At 48.9% G+C, this 20,859-nt stretch overlaps 1 protein-coding gene across 1 annotated transcript in view; it reads left to right on the forward strand.

The window, feature by feature from the left end:
• PHACTR1 (phosphatase and actin regulator 1) overlaps nt 1-4,847 on the forward strand; it is a 500,634-nt gene extending 495,787 nt beyond the window's left edge. Inside the window, exons 12-14 of the mRNA XM_063098224.1 lie at nt 1,453-1,593; nt 3,911-3,987; nt 4,832-4,847. Coding sequence (XP_062954294.1) covers nt 1,453-1,593; nt 3,911-3,987; nt 4,832-4,847 — 234 coding nt within the window. The remainder of the gene's footprint in view (nt 1-1,452; nt 1,594-3,910; nt 3,988-4,831) is intronic.
• Nucleotides 4,848-20,859: the final 16,012 nt, after the last annotated feature.

Below are 20,859 nucleotides of genomic sequence, written 5' to 3' on the forward strand. Positions count from 1 at the left end.
ATAATACGATTTGTCCAAAACCCTGCTGGTGCTGAGGAACACAAATTGGGAATTTCAAATAGGAATCCATTTATGTGGGGTAAATACAGTAAACATATGTTTTTTATGTTTTTTAATTATTGTACAAAATCTCCCTACACTCACATTTTGGAACCAGAATGACCACCATTTTTGTTTACAGTGACCCCAGCCATACAGCCTGGGAAACCTGTGGTTTCCTGCAACAAGCCAGTGTTAATGCCAAAATGTCCTATCCTAGGAAAACCAAGGTCTCAGGACAGGCAGGAACCACTTGGAGGGGGAGCTACATGCAGTCTAGGCAAGTGGGTCATTGCCACAGCCCACTAAGCCTCTGATCCCCAGATCTCCCCACTACTGGCCAAGAGGGAGCCGCAGGCCAGCCTCAGTCCTGTCTGGAGCCTAGCGGTACCCGCACCACTCTATTTAATACCAGCAGACAATCATCTAATTATGCTCTGCCAGTGTAGCTGCAAGTTGGAACATTCCAGCACCAGCCAAGGGTGTCTGGTAGCTGCATGATAAAGTCAAAACAGCCAGGGTGGTTTGGACTCGCTTTTGTGTGTTTGTTTTATAGGCCTGAGTGTTAAGATCCTATCTTCTATCAATAGAATTAAACATAGTCGAGGGCTTGGAGGAAAAATTGCTTTTAAATAACATTGGTTGAACATGAACTGACAGCATCCTAAAGAGAGCAACCGTGTTGCTCCAGAAGAAATAAACCTGGTGACAGGAAGAGATAATAGAAATGTCAGCCTTATGTTGTTAAAGCACAAAGGAAGAGTGCTTATGGGTAACATCAGGAGATGGCTCAAAAAATACGAATTCTCCTTTTACTTGTTTCTATCCGCATCCCCGCAGTCCTTCACTGCAGAGCCATCCAAAGGCCAATCCCAAGTCTTCCTTGGAAGTAAATGTGGCCTTGTGTTTGCTGCTTACCTGTCACTTGAACCTCTTGAGACCAGCGGCAGCATTTGCACTGACCTCATGAATCAGTCCACTCCCATCCCAGAGTTGGCACACTGTTGGCACATACTTTCTTGTGTCTAAAACACACACCAAAAAATGAGTATAACAAACCCATCTTGCAGAGAGCACTAAATGTGACACACAGATGTGGACTCACAAATTCAAAATAAGACACAATTGTTGTGTAAGGTTCCCATCACTGGCTGGGAGTAGGACAGACAGGAAAGTCCACAACAGGCACCCACAGCCACACAGGACACACTTCTTATAAAGACCAAGACCCAGCAATGTTATGAAGCGAGACTGGCCGTCCACCTGGGTAAGGCTGGAGGTATCACAGCAGGTCATGAAGCCCAGCTCCAGGGGTGGGGAGCCCTGACCCCTGCCCGGGCCATGCTCCTCACTTGGGCGTGAGGTGGATTGCCCCCTTTGGGTGACGGGGTCCATTGCTCTCGCTCCCCCCAGCTCAGTCAAAGGCCCACGGTGGAAGAGCTTCGGGAAAGGAAGATCCTCATCCGCTTCAGTGACTATGTGGAGGTGGCCGACGCTCAGGACTACGACCGCAGGGCAGACAAGCCGTGGACCCGCCTCACCGCTGCCGACAAAGTAAGCAGGGCATCGGGGCAAGGGAGGCCCCGAGAGGCAGGGCCTTCTGTGGGGAGACCGGCTGAATGTCACCGTGGAGCTCTGGGAGGCAGCCACCCACAGTGCCACTTGCTCGACGCCTTCCCCAAGGGCTGCAGGTAACCTGCAGAGAGGCCACGGAAGCAGAGGAGGCACAGCCAGATGATACTGTGCCCGCTTCGCAGTGCGGGAGCAGCAGTGTGGGAGGCTGTGCCCAGAGAAACGGGACAGCACTGGTCCAGGCACACAGCAGGTCCCAAACGCCAGCCCCCAAACAGCCGTCTGTGCACCCAGCGGGGCATTCGCAAAACCAGGAGAGGCCAAAGTCGCCATTTGCCGTTCTCATTACCTAGTGGGAGAAATAGGGCACACATCAGAGACATCACAAAACATACTCACTATGCTAGAGCCTCATCGATGTGGAACCCATAAAGAGGGATAATGACTGAAGTTGAGTGCGTTTTGTAAGGAATGCAGGGGTGCGGATGGTAAGTCGTGCTTGTCGTCCATTAGACCATATAGCAAAATGGACCTCTGGTCTGGTAATCCTTTCTGATTCTGGTCCAGTCACCGTGAAGAACAGGAGGGCGATGGGCCTCTTTAAAAATACAGTCTAAAATAATGATTATGCCCAATGTGTGAGTGACAGTAGAGACTGGGGGGCCTTCTGCTAGAGAGCCCTGCCTTTGCCTGTTCATTCCAGGGGCAAGTGGTTTCCTTACACGTGACACAGGAGGAAGTCATCTACAGCCCAGACTGGCTGAACTGTCACCAGCCCTGGATCAAGGGGTTGCAGGAGACACAAGTGCAGGGAAGCTGCTGCTCTTGGGTAGGACCAAAGTGGCCAGAGGCAGATAGACTTCTCCTAGAAACGACCTCTCCCATGGCATGTCAGCCCCATGGATCCCCATGCATGGAGCTCCACGCCCTCCCCTGTAAACATTGCATTCATCTCTTCCCTGTGCGGGAATTCATGGTGAGTAGCCCAGGAACTGGCACCACCATGCACAAGACAGACAAGCCCAGTCCCCCAGGAAGGGTGTCCTCTTAATGTGCACAGGGGAAGGGGCTTTGGCTCTTGTTCTGTTCACACGTGGCTGCAGTGTGCTTGCAAGGATGAGGGTAGTAGCAAAAGCAAAGCACGAGACGCCTCCACTGCACCCTGCTAAAGTTCTGAGCAGCTCTCAGGTGGAAAACATATCCAGTTCCTTTGTGGTATTGGGGATGGAAGACCAGGAAACGGTGTCCCCCCTCCCCAAAGCTAATAACCAGGCCCTTAGACCCGAGGGAGCCTTCCTGTCCTGTGGAAAGCCAATGTCATCCTCCCTGAAGACTTCTCCATCCTCAAACCCTTGGTGCCTTGGTATTCCCATCAAAGCTGATATCCAGGATAGGTAGATCTGTGCAACAGGGCACGTGTTTACAGTTTCCACCCCCGAGGAGGAGGCAAGGTGGTCTCCGACCCCAGCCATTCTCTGCTGCCTGACCCCGGCGCTCCCCCTCAGCAGCGGCCACTTCTGCAGGCTGGGAAGGATGAGGCCGTTCAGGGTTATTTCAGAGCAGGTGAGGTTACTCAAAACATGTCCTGTATGGTGAAATAGATCACCTCAGAGTCTGTAAAGCTGTGAAAGAGCAAAGGCTTTATAAACCAAAGGGGGAGAGGAGGGAGCCGCCGTTGCATGTCCCCTTACTTTGGCTGGAAAATTTAGCCCACCTGTACTGCAAGTTTCCATTTTGAGGCATCGCTGTGCCTGTTCTGAACTAACTTAGTGTGTTCATTGGAGGCAGATGAGAGGTTGACATTTCAGTGTGTGCTTGGGAGCCCAGGAGTGGGCCTGTGTGGACACTATTGATGGATGGCTCTGTGAGACCAGGAGGAAGGAGACACTCTGGGCAATATCCTGTCATTATTTGCAATTTAGATTTAGAGAGGGGGGAATCTTAGAAAGTTCTAAAAGAGATCTCAGGTGACTTTTTTTTCCCTTCCAATGAAAGAATTCATTTTATGCACTTGTATGGCTTCACTGAAGAAAAAAAATATTGTTAGAAATGAACAAAAAGGGCGCCGACCCTGTGGCTCACTTGGGAGAGTGCAGCGCTGGGAGCGCCGAGGCTGCTGGTTCGGATCCTATATAGGGATGGCCAATGCGCTCACTGGCTGAGCGCGGTGTAAGCGACACCAAGCCAAGGGTTCCGGTCCCCTTGCTGGTCACAAAAAAAAAAAAAAAAGAAATGAACAAAAAGGGAGCACGTTTCCATCCCCCACTCGTGTGTGCTTACGGGCCTGTCTTCATTCCAGGCTGCCATTCGAAAGGAGCTCAATGAATTTAAAAGCACTGAAATGGAAGTTCATGAATTGAGTAGACACTTAACAAGGTTTGTATCAAGAGGGGTTTTTTCCCGTCCCCCTTTCCCCCCCGCCCCCACCAAATTACAGTGTTTACTTCCAGATGAAACTCTCCTGTCTGCTTCGGGGTCACAGTAGTTTGGTGGGTGCCATGGGAGAAGATAAGAGAAGGTCAGCGTGAGATGCCACTCTAGGTTACTGAACCCAGGGCAAGGAATATTAGAGGCCCAGGCTCAAAGCAGCTTTCTGAAAGCCTAGTCTTTAATTTCATTTAAACTAAAGACCTGATAAGTGCCAGATTACCATCAAGCCCAAAGTGGGTTTTTATGAAAACTTAAGATGAGGAGAAAAGATTATTGCTAATTTATGACCAGTATTTTGGGCAAAATAACAAATCTGCAAGGGACTTCCATTCTCCCAGACAGTCCTATGTGATGATATTTGGAGAAACTGAGGTATGAAGCAATTAAGGGGGTTATATAAGGTCACATGGCTAGTTAGTTTTAGAGCCAGTGATTTAAGTCTTATGACTCGGTGTCCTTTGGTGGACATTTAGAGAAACAGGACTCAGTGAGTATTTACTGCCTGGACTCTGTGACAAAGATTGATTCTCCTGCTGCTGCTGAAGCCAGGCTGACAGCATGGGCCAGGGCCCGCAGGAGCTGCAGATTAAACTGCTCCAAAATCAGAGGTAAAGTTGGTTGAGCTGGAAAACTTGACAGAGGGAGCTCCTGTGGGCTGTGCCTTTGGTGGGAGGTTTATGCCTTCCTGTCGCAGTCAGGGACAAGAAATCTGAGGGTGGGAAGGTAGGATTGTCAAATCCAACACCTTTGGCAGCCCTCTGGGTCTTGACTGAATTATTTGTTTCCCTAGGTTTCACCGACCTTAACAGTGGAATTCCTCTTGAGTGCTATGCTGTCTTCAAACCATAAATTTATAAGAACCATAAGTGCTGGTATTTATTCACTTCCCCATTACGATGTAAACCTTCTGAACTGCCTTTTTTAAAAAGAAGATGAAAAATAAAAGGAAACACAATCAGGATTCTATATGTGAACATGCGATGGGGACCGCTCCGTAGTTGAGCTGCTGGCACCACTTCCGATGCTGAGACGTGTGACATCCCCGGCAGGACCCTGGCTGAAGACTTCCCGACAGGCACCGTGTTCATTTAGTCTCCAGCGAACCTCTTCCTCACGAGTGTCTGTCACCTAAGCCCAAAGAAAGCCGAGGTGGTGGGTTTGGCCAGGGAGACTGTGCCAAGCTTGTGACCTGGCTGGCCTTGTAGACCTGGCCAGAGGCACTGGCTCCAGTGGTGGCATCTTGTTTGGGGACCCTCTGGGAGGGTGACGCTGAGAGGGAGGGAGCACTTCTCAGTTGCCTCCCATCCTGTCCTTCCCTCCAACTATCATCCATGCAGGGGGCAAAAGGAAGGGCCCTTTGCTGGGAGAGGCTGTTGGCCCTAAGAGAATGTGTGTTCTGGGCTGGCACTGAGCACCCATCCCACCCCTCAGCCTGAGCTGAGCTGCCTTCCAAGAAGCTCTGGTTTAGGAGGGGAAAGTTATCATCTGCTCAGTTCAAATTAATTGGCCCATCTATGCCCAGAAAGCCAAATGTCACAGGTGACCAACACACACAGCCACTGCTAAGGTGCTCCATGGTGTTCATGCAAATGAGCAGGGACCCTACCCAGGGCATAAAGACTGGGGTAACTCTGCGTGGCGATGATGCTCTTCATTTTCCCCATGTCCTGTGATTGTGTGGCTTGGAAGTCAATGGCTTCCGAGCACAGGACCAATGCATGCAGGCCAGAAACCATCCCTGTAAGGCTGGCTTTCTGGCCACTGAGGGACTGGCACTCCAGATCCACTCAGTGGCTTTCTGCTCCTCTTTCTTTGCACTGAAGAGTTTCTATGGATAAGCCCCAGAGTTGGCATGTGCCAGAATCGGGTAAGCACCAGCCATGCCTGCTTACAGTGTACCTTCCTGTCCCCATTTATGCAGAGGGAATCCTTCCTCTCTCATGATGCTGGTGAGGGTGATTGGAGATGGGTTTCTAACTACCCTCCACACTGGGACCGCAGGGAGGCAATGCTCTATTGACAGGGACACCGTGGGTAGGCAGGGTGTGCAATGAGGGAGACACACTCCTAAACCCTAACAGGGATCCCCACGCGGTCCCCTGCAGCTTTTGTGTTTTCCTTCCTAACAGAGCTCGCAGGCCCTCGGTGGCAGAGCCCTGCCTAGCCTTCTGCAGTGGTCCAGTTACCACAATCTTTCTAGGTGATGGCACTCTCTCCACCACGCACACCCAGGATTTAGAAAGATGCCATTTGGCCTTCCCAAAGTTAACCAGTTCCCACCGCAACCCATGTGGGAGCAAGCTACTCCTAGGACACATGCCCATGAGCAAGACCAGGAATTTTGTGCAGGTGTTAACGGCTCCGTGGCCAGCACTCAACGAGGAGCCACATGCTTTGGGGAGAGCTCAGGGCAGCTCTTTAGGCCATTTTTCTTGCATCCCCTGGAGTGAGCCCACCTCTGCCTGGCCTATAAGGATGCCATCCCTAGATGCTTTTTTTTCTTTGAATGCTGAATCTGAATCATTCCTGCTGTGGGGAGAGGTACTGTTCAGGGAAAATGTAGTCGGGGTTTTCATGTGGCCGTAAACACAGTCTTCCCGAAAGGCTTACTGACGCTTGAATGTGCAAATGGTATGATGAGAGACCTAGGACTCTTTCATTGAACTTCTCTGCAGTGGGCAGGCCGGCACGGGTTCCAGGCGGAGATGCCTGCCTGGCCAGGCTTTGAGTCTGAGCTTCTCTAACTGGCAGCTGTGCTTCAGGCGGCACATGGTGCCCTGGCCAGGAGCAGGTCCTAAGGGAACTCGTCCCGTGGACGGGCCTCCTCCTCCAAAGGCCCATAGCATCTCTGCTGGCCTAGTCCTTGGGTCCTTCAGAGTCCCTGGGAACATGGGGCCCAAATCCATCTGCCTGCAGCCAGCCAGCTGCCCCAGTTTTCCACCTAAAGTGCCCTCAAGTTGCAGTCCACTTTGTGCACGGAGACGTGGAACACCATTTCCACCTCTCTTCCTGCAGGGCACCTCTTCTAGAAGTCACCTGCTCAGAATTAGGGGTGTGCCTCCCATGCCACTAAAAGGTCACGCACCTTTGGGATGGGCTAGTACACACCCATTTTAAGTGGCTGTTACATGGGCTCAGCAACCTCCGTGGTCTGCAGGGTGGGCCCTCTGCTGTCTTTCCTTTCTGAAAACCTTGAGGACTTTGTAGAGATCTATCCAGATTTCCTTTTACCACATTAATATGACAATTGAAGCAATTTGTGTTACCTTCCAAGATGACAATTCAATAGTAATTGGTGGGGGAAAGAACAGGTAGGCTAGATGGTTTATAATGCATCCCTTTTCTGAAAAAGCTGTTTTCAAATCAGTTTGTGTATATAAATTACAATTTGAGCATTTTGTCATTTGGATTAGCGTACGAGGAAAAATATGAAATGTCTCAAATGTTTCCCCCTCAAAATTAGACGTTGCCCCAAACCCCACTCTAACCCCATCAATGACAGAAAAAACTGCCATGAGCCTACTTGCTTTTTCAAAATTGCTGATATAGTCATTTCCAAAGGCCCTCAGGGTCCTGTAAAACTTTAAAAACTTTAGCCTTTATGTCAGGTTAGAGAAACCAAACAATGTGATGGTAAATGTAATGAAAAGCTCTGAATTTATTTTTCTCCCACTTATGAATATGTGCATATTTATATCTGCCGGATGAAAATCGTGGTGTGTTGCTTTGATGAATGGAATTCCAGGCTCTTCCTGTGCACAGCCAGTGGGCAAAGGTCACCTTAAATGACTTTCTTCCCATTTGTCTGTTCATCCCCAAACCGAGTGCTTTCTCCAGTTGCTTCCCAGGTGTCTGTACATAGTTTGTCTTTGTATAGGAGTGAGTGTGGTGACCGTCAGTCCCGTGCTCTCCCGGGTTCTAATCTCACAGATGACGGGCTGTGTGAGGAAGACAATGTAAATAGAATACAAATTAAACTGGATCTCTATGGCCGAGGTTTTGTACATACAGAAACTGCATGGTATTTAAATTATTGTTTGTCTCTGATGATGTATGCAGTTTCTTTAAAAACAAACAAACAAAATTCTAAAAAAGACCTTGACTCCTGTGTGTTTTATCATCCACCAGCAGGAACCTCCGAAAATACTCAATGCGGCTGGGGAAAGGGGACTAGGGGAAGGGGGTGGTCAGGAGATACAGGACAACCTCATGTATCTGGTAGTGTTAGGGGAAGGAGGTATTGTTTTGCACATAAATTAACTTTTCAGATGACTTTTGTATACAAGGACTTTTCTTAACATTTTTATGAGACTATCTGAAATGTATTGCCCAACTGTCTGTCCTTTAACAGTCTGGAAATAATGAATATAAAAGAATTTTTTGTTAAATCACTCAGGGTCATTTCAGTAATGTCACATATCAGCTTTAGAGCAGCAATGCCTGGGGGGCCTAAGCGAAAGCCCCAAGCTACTTTGCTTTTTGTGTACTTATATCTGTCTCCCTTCTTGAGAAGCCTGAGCATTTGTCCTAAAAAGCAAGGAGATTTATTGCATAACCTTCTGGTTACTGAATTGTCTCTTTGAAGATTCCTGGGGAAGCAGAGAGGCTGCATTGCTTGTTGGCTGCATTTTAGGTGGGAGAAGTTGCTGGATCACATAGCTTTTGTCCAGCAATGTAGGAAAGTTGCTCTGGAAAAGAGGAACCTGGTGCAGTGCTGCTCAAATTGTACCGTGCGTAGGAATCCCCTGGGGATCTTGTTAAAGTGCAGATGCTGACTCTGTAGTTCTGGGTGGGACCTGACAGTCTGCAGTTCTAACAGGCTCCCAGGGCTTGCTGCTGCTGCTGGTCCAGGAATCACTTCTGAGTAGCAAGGAGGTAGGAGAACAATCCAAAGGGAGCCACTTTTCCTTTGCCTGGGATCTCTGAGTGACCATGTGTACTGCTCACTTCTTTGCTGAGGAACAGCAGCAAGCTTCTGCTGAATAGCCAAGTACTGCAGCATTTGCAACAGTGTCTCCTCTGTGCCCAGAGCTCACCCCTGCAGGCAGGACCACTGGAGCAGGAGTGGCCGCAGCACAGAGGACAAGTGGTTTACAAAAGGCTTTTCAGGATCTAGTCTCATTCAGCCCTTTCCTCACCTCCAGAGTTCTCTGGTTTTTAAGTCTAATCTGTAAACCGTGACTGCCGTTTTCTAGGGAAGTGAAAGGACTAGAAAGAAAAAGCTTTGATAGAGTTCCCACAGGCCCTGCCTGACAAGGAAGGAACTGGTAAGTATCCTACCGAGAGGGAGCCCTTTCGGAAAGAAATGAAGGTTATGGCTAAACACACTCAATAGGAAGAGGTGGCCTGGTGTGTCCATTCTCGTATCTGTTCACACCATCCTATGACACAGAAGTGATGGCTCTGCTGCTACACGTAACTGGGCAATTTTGGCCATGTCACTTAATTTCTCTAGGCCTCAATTCCTTCATCTGGAAAGTGGGGGACATTGAATTAGATGTTCTCTAATGTCCTCTAGAGTATCAGCTTTGGGTATACTGAATTTTTAAAACAGTAGACTTAGTCCTTAAGAAAGAATAAGCTTTAAGCAAGTCTTAGATCAGTTTGGACTCCTCTTCTTCAGGTCGCCTGCCGTCCCTCCCTGTCATGGACTGGCCTCCTGGAGATCTGGATGGCACTGGGATCTGTCCTCTCCCATGTGCCTTGGTGGGGCCTCATCCTGAAGCTGCTATCAGTCAGATCATCCGACATCCTCCTCCTCCCTCCTCTCCCTTCCCTTGGGCAAGCCACCCTGGAGGGACATGTGGCCTGGACCAATAATGCTAAGACACAGCCTGCTGCCCTCTGCAGTGTCCCAAGTTTGAGGGCACTTCATTGATGTGGTCACTTCAACCTGATTATTAATCCAAAGGACAAGTGTGATGCTGGAAATCCTTCCTGGCCTGCAGCAGTGCAGCACAGACATGAAGAGCTTGTGGCACTGAGTCCACACAGCCTAGGCCCTATTCCAGCCCCATCCCTTTCAAGCTGTGTAACTTTGGGTGAACCACCTCATCTCACTGGGTCCCAGCTTTCTCGTCTGTGAAATGGGGATATTTTCTAGGGCTTTATGAGGATTAGAACGATATGTGTACGGTGCTCAGAACAGGGTCTGACATATAGTTAGGCATTAGCCCCTTTGCTTGACATGTGTCCCACATGACCCCCAATTCAAAATGCCCCAGACTGTTGTTTTTATATTTTCAAACTCAGCCTCCCAACCCCAAACCTGTCCCTCTTCTCTTACTCCTTTTTCAGTGAGTCCCATTGAAACAGGAGCTGTCCCACGTCACTGCTCTGTAAGGCCCTCACTTCCCACCTGGGTGGTGGCAATCATGGTCTCCTTGTTTGTGCCTCAGCAGCCCAATCCTCCTGCCAGAGGCACCTGTGCAAACAGACTTGCTCACCCCACTCTCCCACGAGGCATCTGTAGTGGCCTCACTGTCTTACTGATGAAATCCCAGCTCTGCAATGTGGCAGCCACGGTGACCTTGTGACCCTGCTCACTGCCCCAGCTCTACTTCCCACTCCCTGCTATGTCCTCCTGCTTTGGGTCCTTGAGCAAGCCCTTCTCGTGCGTGTGTTCCAGGAGCCCTGCATGGGAGGCTGTTGATGTGGCCATGCTGTGATGACCACCTCAGGGACAACCAGGGCTTAATGAGAAGCTTTGGGGACTGAGCGCCCAAGCTTCCCTGAAGAGAGTCCAAGAGAAGCCTCATGTAGGTGACCTCAGGACTCTAATGAGGAGCCAGTGTACTCATGCAGACAAGACAGTCTGATCAAATGGTCATCTCTGGCACCTGACAGTGGCACCCCGATTGCTAACTCCAGCTGTCTGGGCACTTGATTCCCATTGATGCCACCACTAGAAGCTCCCATATATTAAGCACTTACTGTATACCAGGCACTGTGCTATTTTCACACACAATTTACTTAACTCTTACAACACCTTGGTCACTGACGAGGAAACTCAGGCCCCCGAACAACTCAGGCAAAGACCCACAGATGGTAAGTGGTGGAGTGGCCTCCAAGCCCAGGTCTGCTGGACTCTACCGTGACACTCCTAACCTCCCTGCTTGGCAGATGCATGCATTGCTTTGCCCCACTTTCCTGAGTTTGCACTTTCTCAGTGTCCATCCAGTTATCCCAGTTGCTTGTCTTAAGTGATGACATCATCCTCCAACACGTAAGACCACAGACCAGGAAAGATGACCCAGTCCCACCAAACCTCCAGGCTCCCAGCTCCGCCCTCCACCCCTCCAAGGTGTTGCCCATCTGTGGTTAGGCTGAGTCTCCTACCCGTGGGGACCTCCCACACCATTTGACAGCCAGCCAATATTTATGACTTCCTGCGAGGGGACTCATGTTAATCGAGGCACTTGCACAGCATGGGTCCTACCGAGAGCTGCTGCAAAGGCAGGAAGAGAACAGCATGCTGCCGGTGACAGAGCAGAGCGCAGCAGACACTTAACTGTGTCTGAGCAGCCAGTCCCTTTCCTAGAAACTATTTCCTGGTAGAAAGGGGTTTGGCTCTTATCAAAGAATATTCTCCATATTTCATAATAGGAAGCCATAATCATCCAATATTTCCCTGGGCAAAACCCCAGACTAAGGCAAAGGGCCTTGTTAAATGAACTAATGAATTTGCAGAAGAGGCAGTAAAAGTAAACCACAAAAGCAGAATTTACTGATTCTTCTTCCAGACCATGACAACAGTTAAGATGCATGCTACATGCAGCTGGCGTTCCAGGCCCCACTCCTCTTCCTCCACCATAGTTCAAGACTCTCCATCTCATGTGTTCTCCGAGGCACAGTGTTTCCTGTGTGGTGATATCATTGCTGCTACTGTTCTTTTAATAAAAAGCAAGACAGAATGGTAGAAGGGAGGAAGGGAAACGCTGTCTGTTCCTCAATGACCAACCTGAACTGGGACAATTGTCACCAACACCTTGTTCACATGGGGAGGTAGATTCCCTGGGGTCCATAAGAAGCTGCATCTTTATGAGGACTGTGACTTCAAGAGCTTCCACCCAGAAGAGACAAGCTAGTCTCTTCAACTGCACGGGTAAAAATACTTTACACACCCAGTGAAGTGATTTCCTCGGAAAGTCCCCCTGTGGATGAAATTAGGGTAAAGCCTTTAATCCCACTCCTCCCGGTGGGCTGCCAGCTGTGTCAAGGGGCCGGTGCATGTGTGGCTGCACATCTGGGGCTCTGGGCCTCAGCACCTGTGCCTCCCGGAAGGCCCAAGCCACTTCGCAAAAAAGCCTCTGTGCTGGCTCTAAGAGCCCTGGGGTTAAAATAGCAAAATTACCATCTGGCAAGAGCCTGGCCTTGTTCAGACTGCGTGCTGCCTTGTTGCTGGGTGAGGGGAGACCCTCTTCCAAGCCACCATTAAAATATGAACTGTCACCTCTGCCAGCCCCAGCCCTCGACATCCACCCAGCTGTGGCAATAAGAGCTCCTTGTTTTCTTGGGTTTTCCTCATTTCTCTCACTGACTTGGTGACGACAGCCCGAAAACAGGCTGGACAATCCCTTCTTTCTTCCTAGAAAAGTACATGCCACATCACGGTTACTTTTAGGTTAGTGGAAGTTGATCTGAGGAAGAGCACTTGGGCTGGGACGTGCAGAAGGGTCACCGGTGGCTGCAGGCCCTTTTGTCCTGGTTGCCCTTTTCTTCCATATGCACATATTCCTTTTCCGTTAAGAAATTAGTTACAATTACTTTTAATTGGAAGACAAGAAAGTACACACAGTCAGGTTCCCTTTATCAGGACAACCTTTTTTAGGACAACACATTGTAGGGTAAGGCGAATCATAACTAAAGCGAAAATGTTTCATTATTTTAGTTATGCTAAGTTTCCACTTATATTGTCAGAGCTAGGGCCCAGACCCTTCAAACCCATTGTACAGACTGGGCCCCCAGACCCCTCACACGCAGGTCCATGCTAGGTAATTGGGAAAGATCCCAGGAGCCATTAGCAGACAACACAAGCTTAGTCAGCAGCAGCAGCAGCCTCCAGCAGCAGTACTGGCCTCCCCATGGCCCCCTTGTGGGAGCATCCCGGGGATGGAAGGTGCCACGGATCAGCGCCCCTCATCCTTTATATTTAAGTCCATAACCCAGGACACCTGGGTGCACATGCACAATTATATTAAGTCGTAACCAAGGAACACCTGAGGATATTTACAGCAAATGCTCAGCAAGATTCTGAACATCTGAGGAGCCCTGACCATTTTCCTACATTTTCCCAGCGCACGTGAACAAGGAAACTTACTTGTGTGTAACGCATGTATCCAGACAGGCCTTATCTCAATCATACCAAGTTGTGCCCCTTCAGAACAGGCCACAGTAAGGAAGCGCAGGAACAAGGAGACCCACCGGGCCAAGCAGGGGGAGCCACTAGGGAGCCATCCCATCTCATTTTGGGTCTGGCCACCACCCTGTGCTGGTGCGTAAGCACGTCTCTTGATATTTTCAGTTGGCTCTAAAGATGTGGTTTTGCCCTCCAGGAACCGGCTAGCTCTGCCTGAGCGGAACAGTGCCGCTGCCCAGCATGATGGCCAGGGGTAGGGACAAGGTTTGGAGGGTGGTTGAGAAGTGGAGCACAAAGGTCTCTGACGTGGACCTGCCATGGTTTACGTTTTACCATAGGCTCCAGTCGGCAGGAGAGTACAAAACCCATGGCTGAGTGTTGAGAGTGCGGAAGTGAGTAGCTGGGGGAGTCATTGGGGTTTCAGCAGCAAAACAATCAGAGCAGTTGAGCTGTTGCCTGGGCTTCCCCCCCGGCCTCAGCACTCAGCTCAAGAGCAGGTGAGGCACGTTTCTCCAGGCCCCATCGAAAGCTGCTGCTTGTGCTACCCCGCCCCCTCCAAACAAAACCCACTGTGGAACGTTAATGTTAAAAGGAGCACTTAGTCCAACCCCTTCTGGTTATAACAAGAGGCAGTGGTGCCCTGCTGCCCTCAGCACACCGAGGTGGGCATCCCAGAAGAAAGCACTGGAAGGTGCATCACTGCCAGTCCCCGAGTTCCACCCCATATATCCCCTCAGTGTGCCATCAGCACTGGTCACTGCTTCACGTCCACATGTCATCATCCTGGGACACCCCCCCACCAACGGTGGAATGAGTTCTGCACCCCATAATGTGCTGCTGGCCACTTTTAGCCCTCATCACCCCTTTACACGTGTATTCGTCAGTTTCTGTTGCTTATACCATAAATATCCAAAACTGGGTAATTTGTAAAGAAACTGTTATTGCTTCAAGTTTCGGAGGCTGTGAAGTCCAAGGTTCAGGGAATATATGTGGTGAGGTGACTCTGCAACAATGCAGGGCATCACATGGTAAGAATGGCAAAGTAGAGAGAGAACTAACTTCCTCACTGATTTTCCTTTTAAAGCCCTCAGGACCACACCCTCGACGACCATTAAATCATCAAATGGATTAATCCACTTGCTAGGTAGGGAGGGCATGGTCGTCACAGTCTAGTCACCTCTTCGAGGCCCCACCTTTCGATTACGATAACAGGATTTCCCACTCTCTTCACACTGCCACAGTGGGGGTTAAGTTTCTAATACATGGACTTGGGGGACAATTCAATCCACAGCAACAGGTGAAGGGTCTGAGGCTTAAAAGGAACACACAGCTAGGAAGTAGCAGAGCTGAGCCAAGAACTCTGGACTCTCACTCTCAACCCAATTCCCTTGTCCCTGTACACCACTAGTGGATTCTACAAAGGTTGATTGGTCAGAAGGATGATAGTTATAGACAAGATTGAAACCTGGGTCTTCCCTACTAAATTGCATCTGCACCTGCCCTTTAAAACTGCATCTGCTCTTGAAGTGTCAGTTAGCATTAGATTCAGCAGGCTTCATGTATAGGAAACTCAAATAACAGTGGGTGAAACAAATGGGGATTTTTTTTTTTTAATGTAAAAGTCTGGAGTTAAGCAGGGAAGAGCTTGTATGGTGGGTCTGTGACACCATCAATGTGTCACAGCTCTATTTTTCTGCCCCACCATGCTCATCATATGGCTTCCATCCTCAAAGTTGCCTCACATTTCAGGATAGCTGCTGAAGTTCCAGCCATTATGTATGTATTCCAGGCAGGAAGTAAGAAGAAAGATTACCTGCCAGCTGAGTAAATCCTCTTTTAAAACCTTTTTTGGAAGTCCTACCTAATGACTTTGCCTTCCATCTGATTGGCGATCTCTTTCAGCAAGAAAGCCTGGGAAATAAAGTTATATTAACACACTCCTGTCTCAAATCACATTGAAGTCTGGTTAGTAAGGAAGAAGGAGAGGATGGATAATGGGTAGGTGATGATAAAGTGGTTGGTGGTTGGTTAGCTACCAACAGAGCTATCCTTGGTAATAATCTGATTTGTAATAAGGTTATAGTGAAACCACTTCCTGGCGGGGAGAGAAAACAATTTATAGATAATATCCACAACTCTGCACTGACATTGTATTCATGGTTTAATAAAGTACGTTATAAACTTTTAGCAATATCTTAGAAATGAGGTCAGACTAATCATTTAACAATGAGAAAATGGCACAAGTAAGCAGTATTCTCTGGTATATTTCTTTAGCAATCAGGGTTAAATTGTATTAGATGAAATCTACATTCCCAAGGTCTTGCTACTCAAACTGTGGTCCTTGAGGACCAGCAGCAACAGCATCACCAGGGAGCTTGTTAGAAATGCAGAACTCTGGGTCCCACCCCAGGCCTACAAAATCAGAATCTGCAGGTTACCAAGATCCCCAGGGATTCCTATGAACAGTAAAGTTTAAGAAGCCCTGTTCCAATGCAATGCTTTAAGAACCTGTAATGGGCATCTACTCCCCTAAAAACCTCTTCTCAAGAAGCAATCTGCTTTAGCACTTTTATTTTTTAATGAGACTCTAAGTCACAGTGCTGCTCTATGAGAAGGCACATTAAAACACTTGTAAAACAATAATACCTAATATTTATCAAGTGCTTCTTCTGTGCCAGGCACTGAAGGACTTCATGTGGCTTTCTGCACTTCACCCTCCTAACGACCTGTGAGGTAGTGACTGTTACTATCATCCTTTCCCCTGGTTTACAGGTGAGGACACTGGGCCAAGTTCCCAGCCAGAGAGCAATAGGTCTGGGCAGGCGCTGCCTGTCTGAAATGTTTTGCTAGCCAAATAAAGGGATTTTAAGGTTTAGAGAAAGCCAGGGGGGGTGTTTTGGGACGAGGAAGCAGCTTGGTGAAATATATTCTACACAGGCAGCCAGGATGCCTGGGTTCCAGAGCCAGCTCAGCAACTAGCCAAGACCTTGTAGAACCCACTTCACCACCCAGAACCTCACTTCTTTTATCTACGCGTTGGATGATCTGCAGGCTGCCCTCCAGCTCTGACACCCCTCAGCTCTAGGCATGCCTTCCATATGATCTTGAAGTCAGTCAGCCTTAGCAGCTGCCTGCCCTGGTTGGCTTTATTCAGGTTCACCCAACTGCCACCCAGCCTGGCCAGAGCCCAGCTCAGTCTAGAGACCAGATGCTGGATGCCCTGGGGGAGCAATATGCCCTCACCAGCAAGCAGAGACAGATAAACACAACTGCTGCCAGCCACTCGCCAGCAAGCCCACCCCCTTGACCCAGGTGGAGGGGAAGGAGCTGTGCAAAGCCAACTTTCCATAGACTTCTAGAATGAATTAGACTTGGTATGAATGTACACAATGGAAACACCCGGATATGAGACAGTTGCCAAAGCTGCCAGCGGGATATTCCCCCTCGGCCCACACTGATCTGAAAGGGCTGGCTGGCCACCTACAGACTGGGTGGCAGAAACCAGCAAGAATCGGTGAAAGAAAAGCCACTTAGTAGAAGCAGAAGGCTCCTTGATGCCCCCCCCCGCCCCGGCACATTTGTGAGCACTAATCTGGTCAACAGGTGTGCTGAGTGGAGCACTTTTGCGAGCATCTTCCTAGTTCACAGCAGACCCTTTAACAATGCCTCTCACTTGCCACCCCCCACCCTGCCACAGACAAAAGGAAACTCCTAGCTGCCACATCTGTTGCATGATGTCTTCTCACCCATGGCTACAGATGACCAGCTCATGGGCAGCACCAAACCCAAGCTGCACCACAGCCTCCTTCCCATGGATTTAGGAATTGGGGCCAAGAGGCTCTGTCTCCAGAGGCTGGATCTGCAACATGTAAGCTTAGTCTGTTAGGGTAAGGTAGCAGCCACCAGAGCAATCCAGACTGCAGAGAGCAAGATCAAAGATAAGAAAATGAGAGGGTCCAGGGTCTCTTAAGTCCCATCCCAGATTCCAACCCTTCCCTGTTTGGGTTCTCAGTGTCCTATAATAGTCTCCTTTGAACAATCTAGCTCTGAAACAACTCTACTACTTGGCACCAGAGAAGTCATAATACTGAGCCAGGCATTCAGGTATTTGACAAATATCCATGGAGAGCCCATGTGGGCTAGGAGATGTGCTTGGCAATGTGAAAAGAAAAAAAGAATAAGACATGATCTCTATCCTCAAGGAGCTCACAGGCTCGTGTGGGACATAAACACATCCTTCTAAACCAATGTATCCAATGTGGTGAAAAGAACCCCAGCAGAGTGCCTGGAAGCAGACAAGCCTGGGGCAGAAGGAGCAGAGAGCCAGGAGAGCTCGCTGGAGGGGATGCTTGAGCTGACTTTTAGAGACAGGAGGATGTAGCCCACAATGGGGAGAGGATGTCCCTGGTGAAGATGACAGCATGCACAAAGATGGGCAGCAGGTAGCATGCTTCCAGGGAAAAGCATGCTCAGGAACTGTGCCCAGTAGAGTGGGGGTGAGCGGAGGCAAACAGGGCACAGCTCTCGGCCTCAAGACGCTTGCATCTTAGAGGTAAACCACATGGAAGGCTTAATAAAAGCTCATGACAACCAAAGAAGAGACTCCCAATGACTGCTGAATAAGCAGTGCCTGAAATGTCACAGAAGCTCAAAGGAAGGAGAATACATTTTCAGCTCGGAAGTTTACAAGAGACTTCAGAATGGGTAAGGCCGAGATAGGCCTTGAAGCACAGAGCAGATTCAAGGAAAGGCAGTGCCTAGCCACACTCTCGGGAACCATGCTGCTAAAAATACCCAGCATTCCATGGAGTTCCATGCTTCTAAAAGTGTTTTCACAGTAACTCATGTGTTGCTCACAGCACGTGGCAGAGTAAGGAATGCAACAGAATCACTGTTTGATGGTGGGGAAACTGAGGCACAGACTGAGTGACCAGCTTGGGTCACAGAACTAGCGATTGGGACAGAGGCTCATGCCTCCACTTCCCCTGTCCAAGGCTCTTCCTGTTACCTCTCCCATTAATAAGAGAAGAGACAAAGAACTGCACATCTCAGAGTCATTCTAACCTGCCCCTGGAGCTGCCTGGCCACTTGGTTCACCTTCTGCCTTGAGTGGCAGCTCCAGGGCTGAGACTTTATTAAAGACTTCAAGAATAAAATACATACTTGTCGTCTTCCCTGCATGATTATAAGCAACAAGAGGGCAGATACCACACACCTTGTTCAGCAATTAAGCTCAGTACCTGGCCCACAATTAAGAGTGCATTCACATTTACTACACGACTGAACAAAACCAACACAAGAACAAGGGAACCGAGTAGATGGGAAGGGGGAGAAGCAGGAGGTGGGATGTGGGCTCGCTGCAGAGTGGAGCGTGGCCTCCTGACATTTATTGCTGCCTCCCTCAAAAATCCTGTTAGCATTACATCCAGAGGGCAGGCAGAGGAGGAAAAAGGAGACATGCTAAATTACTAACAAGTACCAGGTGGCTACTTGTTAAGACTCTAAGAAAAGAAGGATGAGGGAGAAGACCAGGAGGGCCAGCGGTTAGCGTGAGCTCTAGCAGTCCCGAGCGCTACGGTACAAGTTCTGGGTAAACTACCAAGGAATACCTAAATGTTAGGTGTGATTTTGAGGTCTGAACATTAAGTGCTTGCTATGATACTCTATTTAGAGTTCTGTTCACTCAGGAGAAGCTTCTGGAAGGATTCTTCCATGACCTTCTCTGATCACATTCTCCGACTCCCCTGTGGCTGCCCTGGAATAAAACCAGCCCCACGAGTAAGGTGGGGAATTGCCATCTCATCTAGCAACTGTCCACTTTTTAATCTCCACAAGGCAAGGCTGAAAGAGGGACCAAAATGCAAAGGGAGGGACTGGTTAGGAAAGCCATGAAAGGACAGCGCCCCCAGCCATGGTCCTCCATAAAAACAACCACCCCTCTGTTCTCCTCGGCCCCTTTCCTTCACCCATCCCTCCCTCCCATTCAAACTGGCACCAACTCTGATGAGCAACAGCTGACCCAAGGAGGCAGGGCTCGTGCCAAGAGCCACAAGCAGTTTCATTTGGCTGAGTCTCAAGGAGAAACGGTTCTTTGTTTGAGCCACCAGAGGGAATGTCACCAACTCCAGCTACATAGATTCCCACACTCCCCTTCCTCTCTGTCAAGGTCAGAGGATAGCGCCCTCTAGCCCTTCCCAACCCAAAACACCCGGCTGAAGACAAAAATGCTTACCCCGCCGTGACCACTGGCAGATGCCAAATGGCGAGTCAGACACTGCATCTGTCCACACACACCCTGCCACCCACAAAGGCTGCCTTGGCTGAGGAACTTGGGACACCACTCTGCTTACAGTCTCCAAGCATGGTCAGGAGTTGCCACCTGGGACATATGAGACATTTGAGTAATATCTCATCCTGGGCATATACAGTAGTCTCCCCTTACCCACGGGGGGATACGTTCCAAGACTCCCAGTGGGTGCCTGAAACTGCAGAAAATACTGAACCCTGTACATACTGCTTTTTTCCTATACAAAAGCATTGTATAGGGGAAGTGGGATACACAGTGTGGATACGCTGGACAAAGGGATGATTCACCTCCCAGGCAGGACAAAGCAGAATGGCATGCAATTCAAAACTTATGTATTTATTTCTGGAATTTTCCATTTAATATTTTCAGATTGCAGTTCACCATGGGTAACTGACACCACAGAAAGTGAATAAGGGGGGGACTACTGTATAGTATATTTTTACCCTCCTGATCCCCACAGATTTCCCTCCAGATTCTTCACTTTCAGAGAGGAAAAAAACCCTCGAGTCACAGTGGGGAGGTGATGACCACATGACAGCAGATTTAAGCAATTCAAGACAGGACAAGCGTGTCTCACACCCACAGCAATAGTAGCAAGGCCTTCAGAGTTCTTTCAACACATCATGTGATTTGAGTGTTGCCACACGTTTTCAGTTAAACTTTCCATTAACAAAAAAGTGCTTTATTCTCAGGAACCCTGAACCCATCTCCTAAAGCAGCCTCAACACACACAAGCCTGCATACATACAATCGGTCAATTCGTCACCAGGCAAAAGCCACGCACGCCACCCCTCACCACACACACTCCAACCTTCCTTGACCCTGAGCATCTCCTAGCTGAGCAGATTTAGAGCTTCTCACACCTGTGCTGAAGAAGAATCTCTTGAAGGGAAAGATTAGAAACTAAATTTAATTGTGTTAAATCCCAGTTTCCAAGGGAAACGATCTCATTTTAGCCACTATAGTCTTGGCTATGATGCAAACCCTGTGCTTTAACAGAGGAAAAATTCTGCTGTATCCTGATAAAAAATTTTGAAGAAAAGGAATATGGGGGTATTTTAATCAGGAATTATGTTCCTCACCACAGGCAGCAGGCAGAAACATTTTCAAAATATTTAGCTCTCAGCAAAGTAAAATTTGGATATTACAATGA

The sequence above is a fragment of the Cynocephalus volans genome, chromosome 5 (genome assembly GCF_027409185.1).
Source record: "Cynocephalus volans isolate mCynVol1 chromosome 5, mCynVol1.pri, whole genome shotgun sequence".
Classification (NCBI taxonomy): domain Eukaryota; kingdom Metazoa; phylum Chordata; class Mammalia; order Dermoptera; family Cynocephalidae; genus Cynocephalus; species Cynocephalus volans.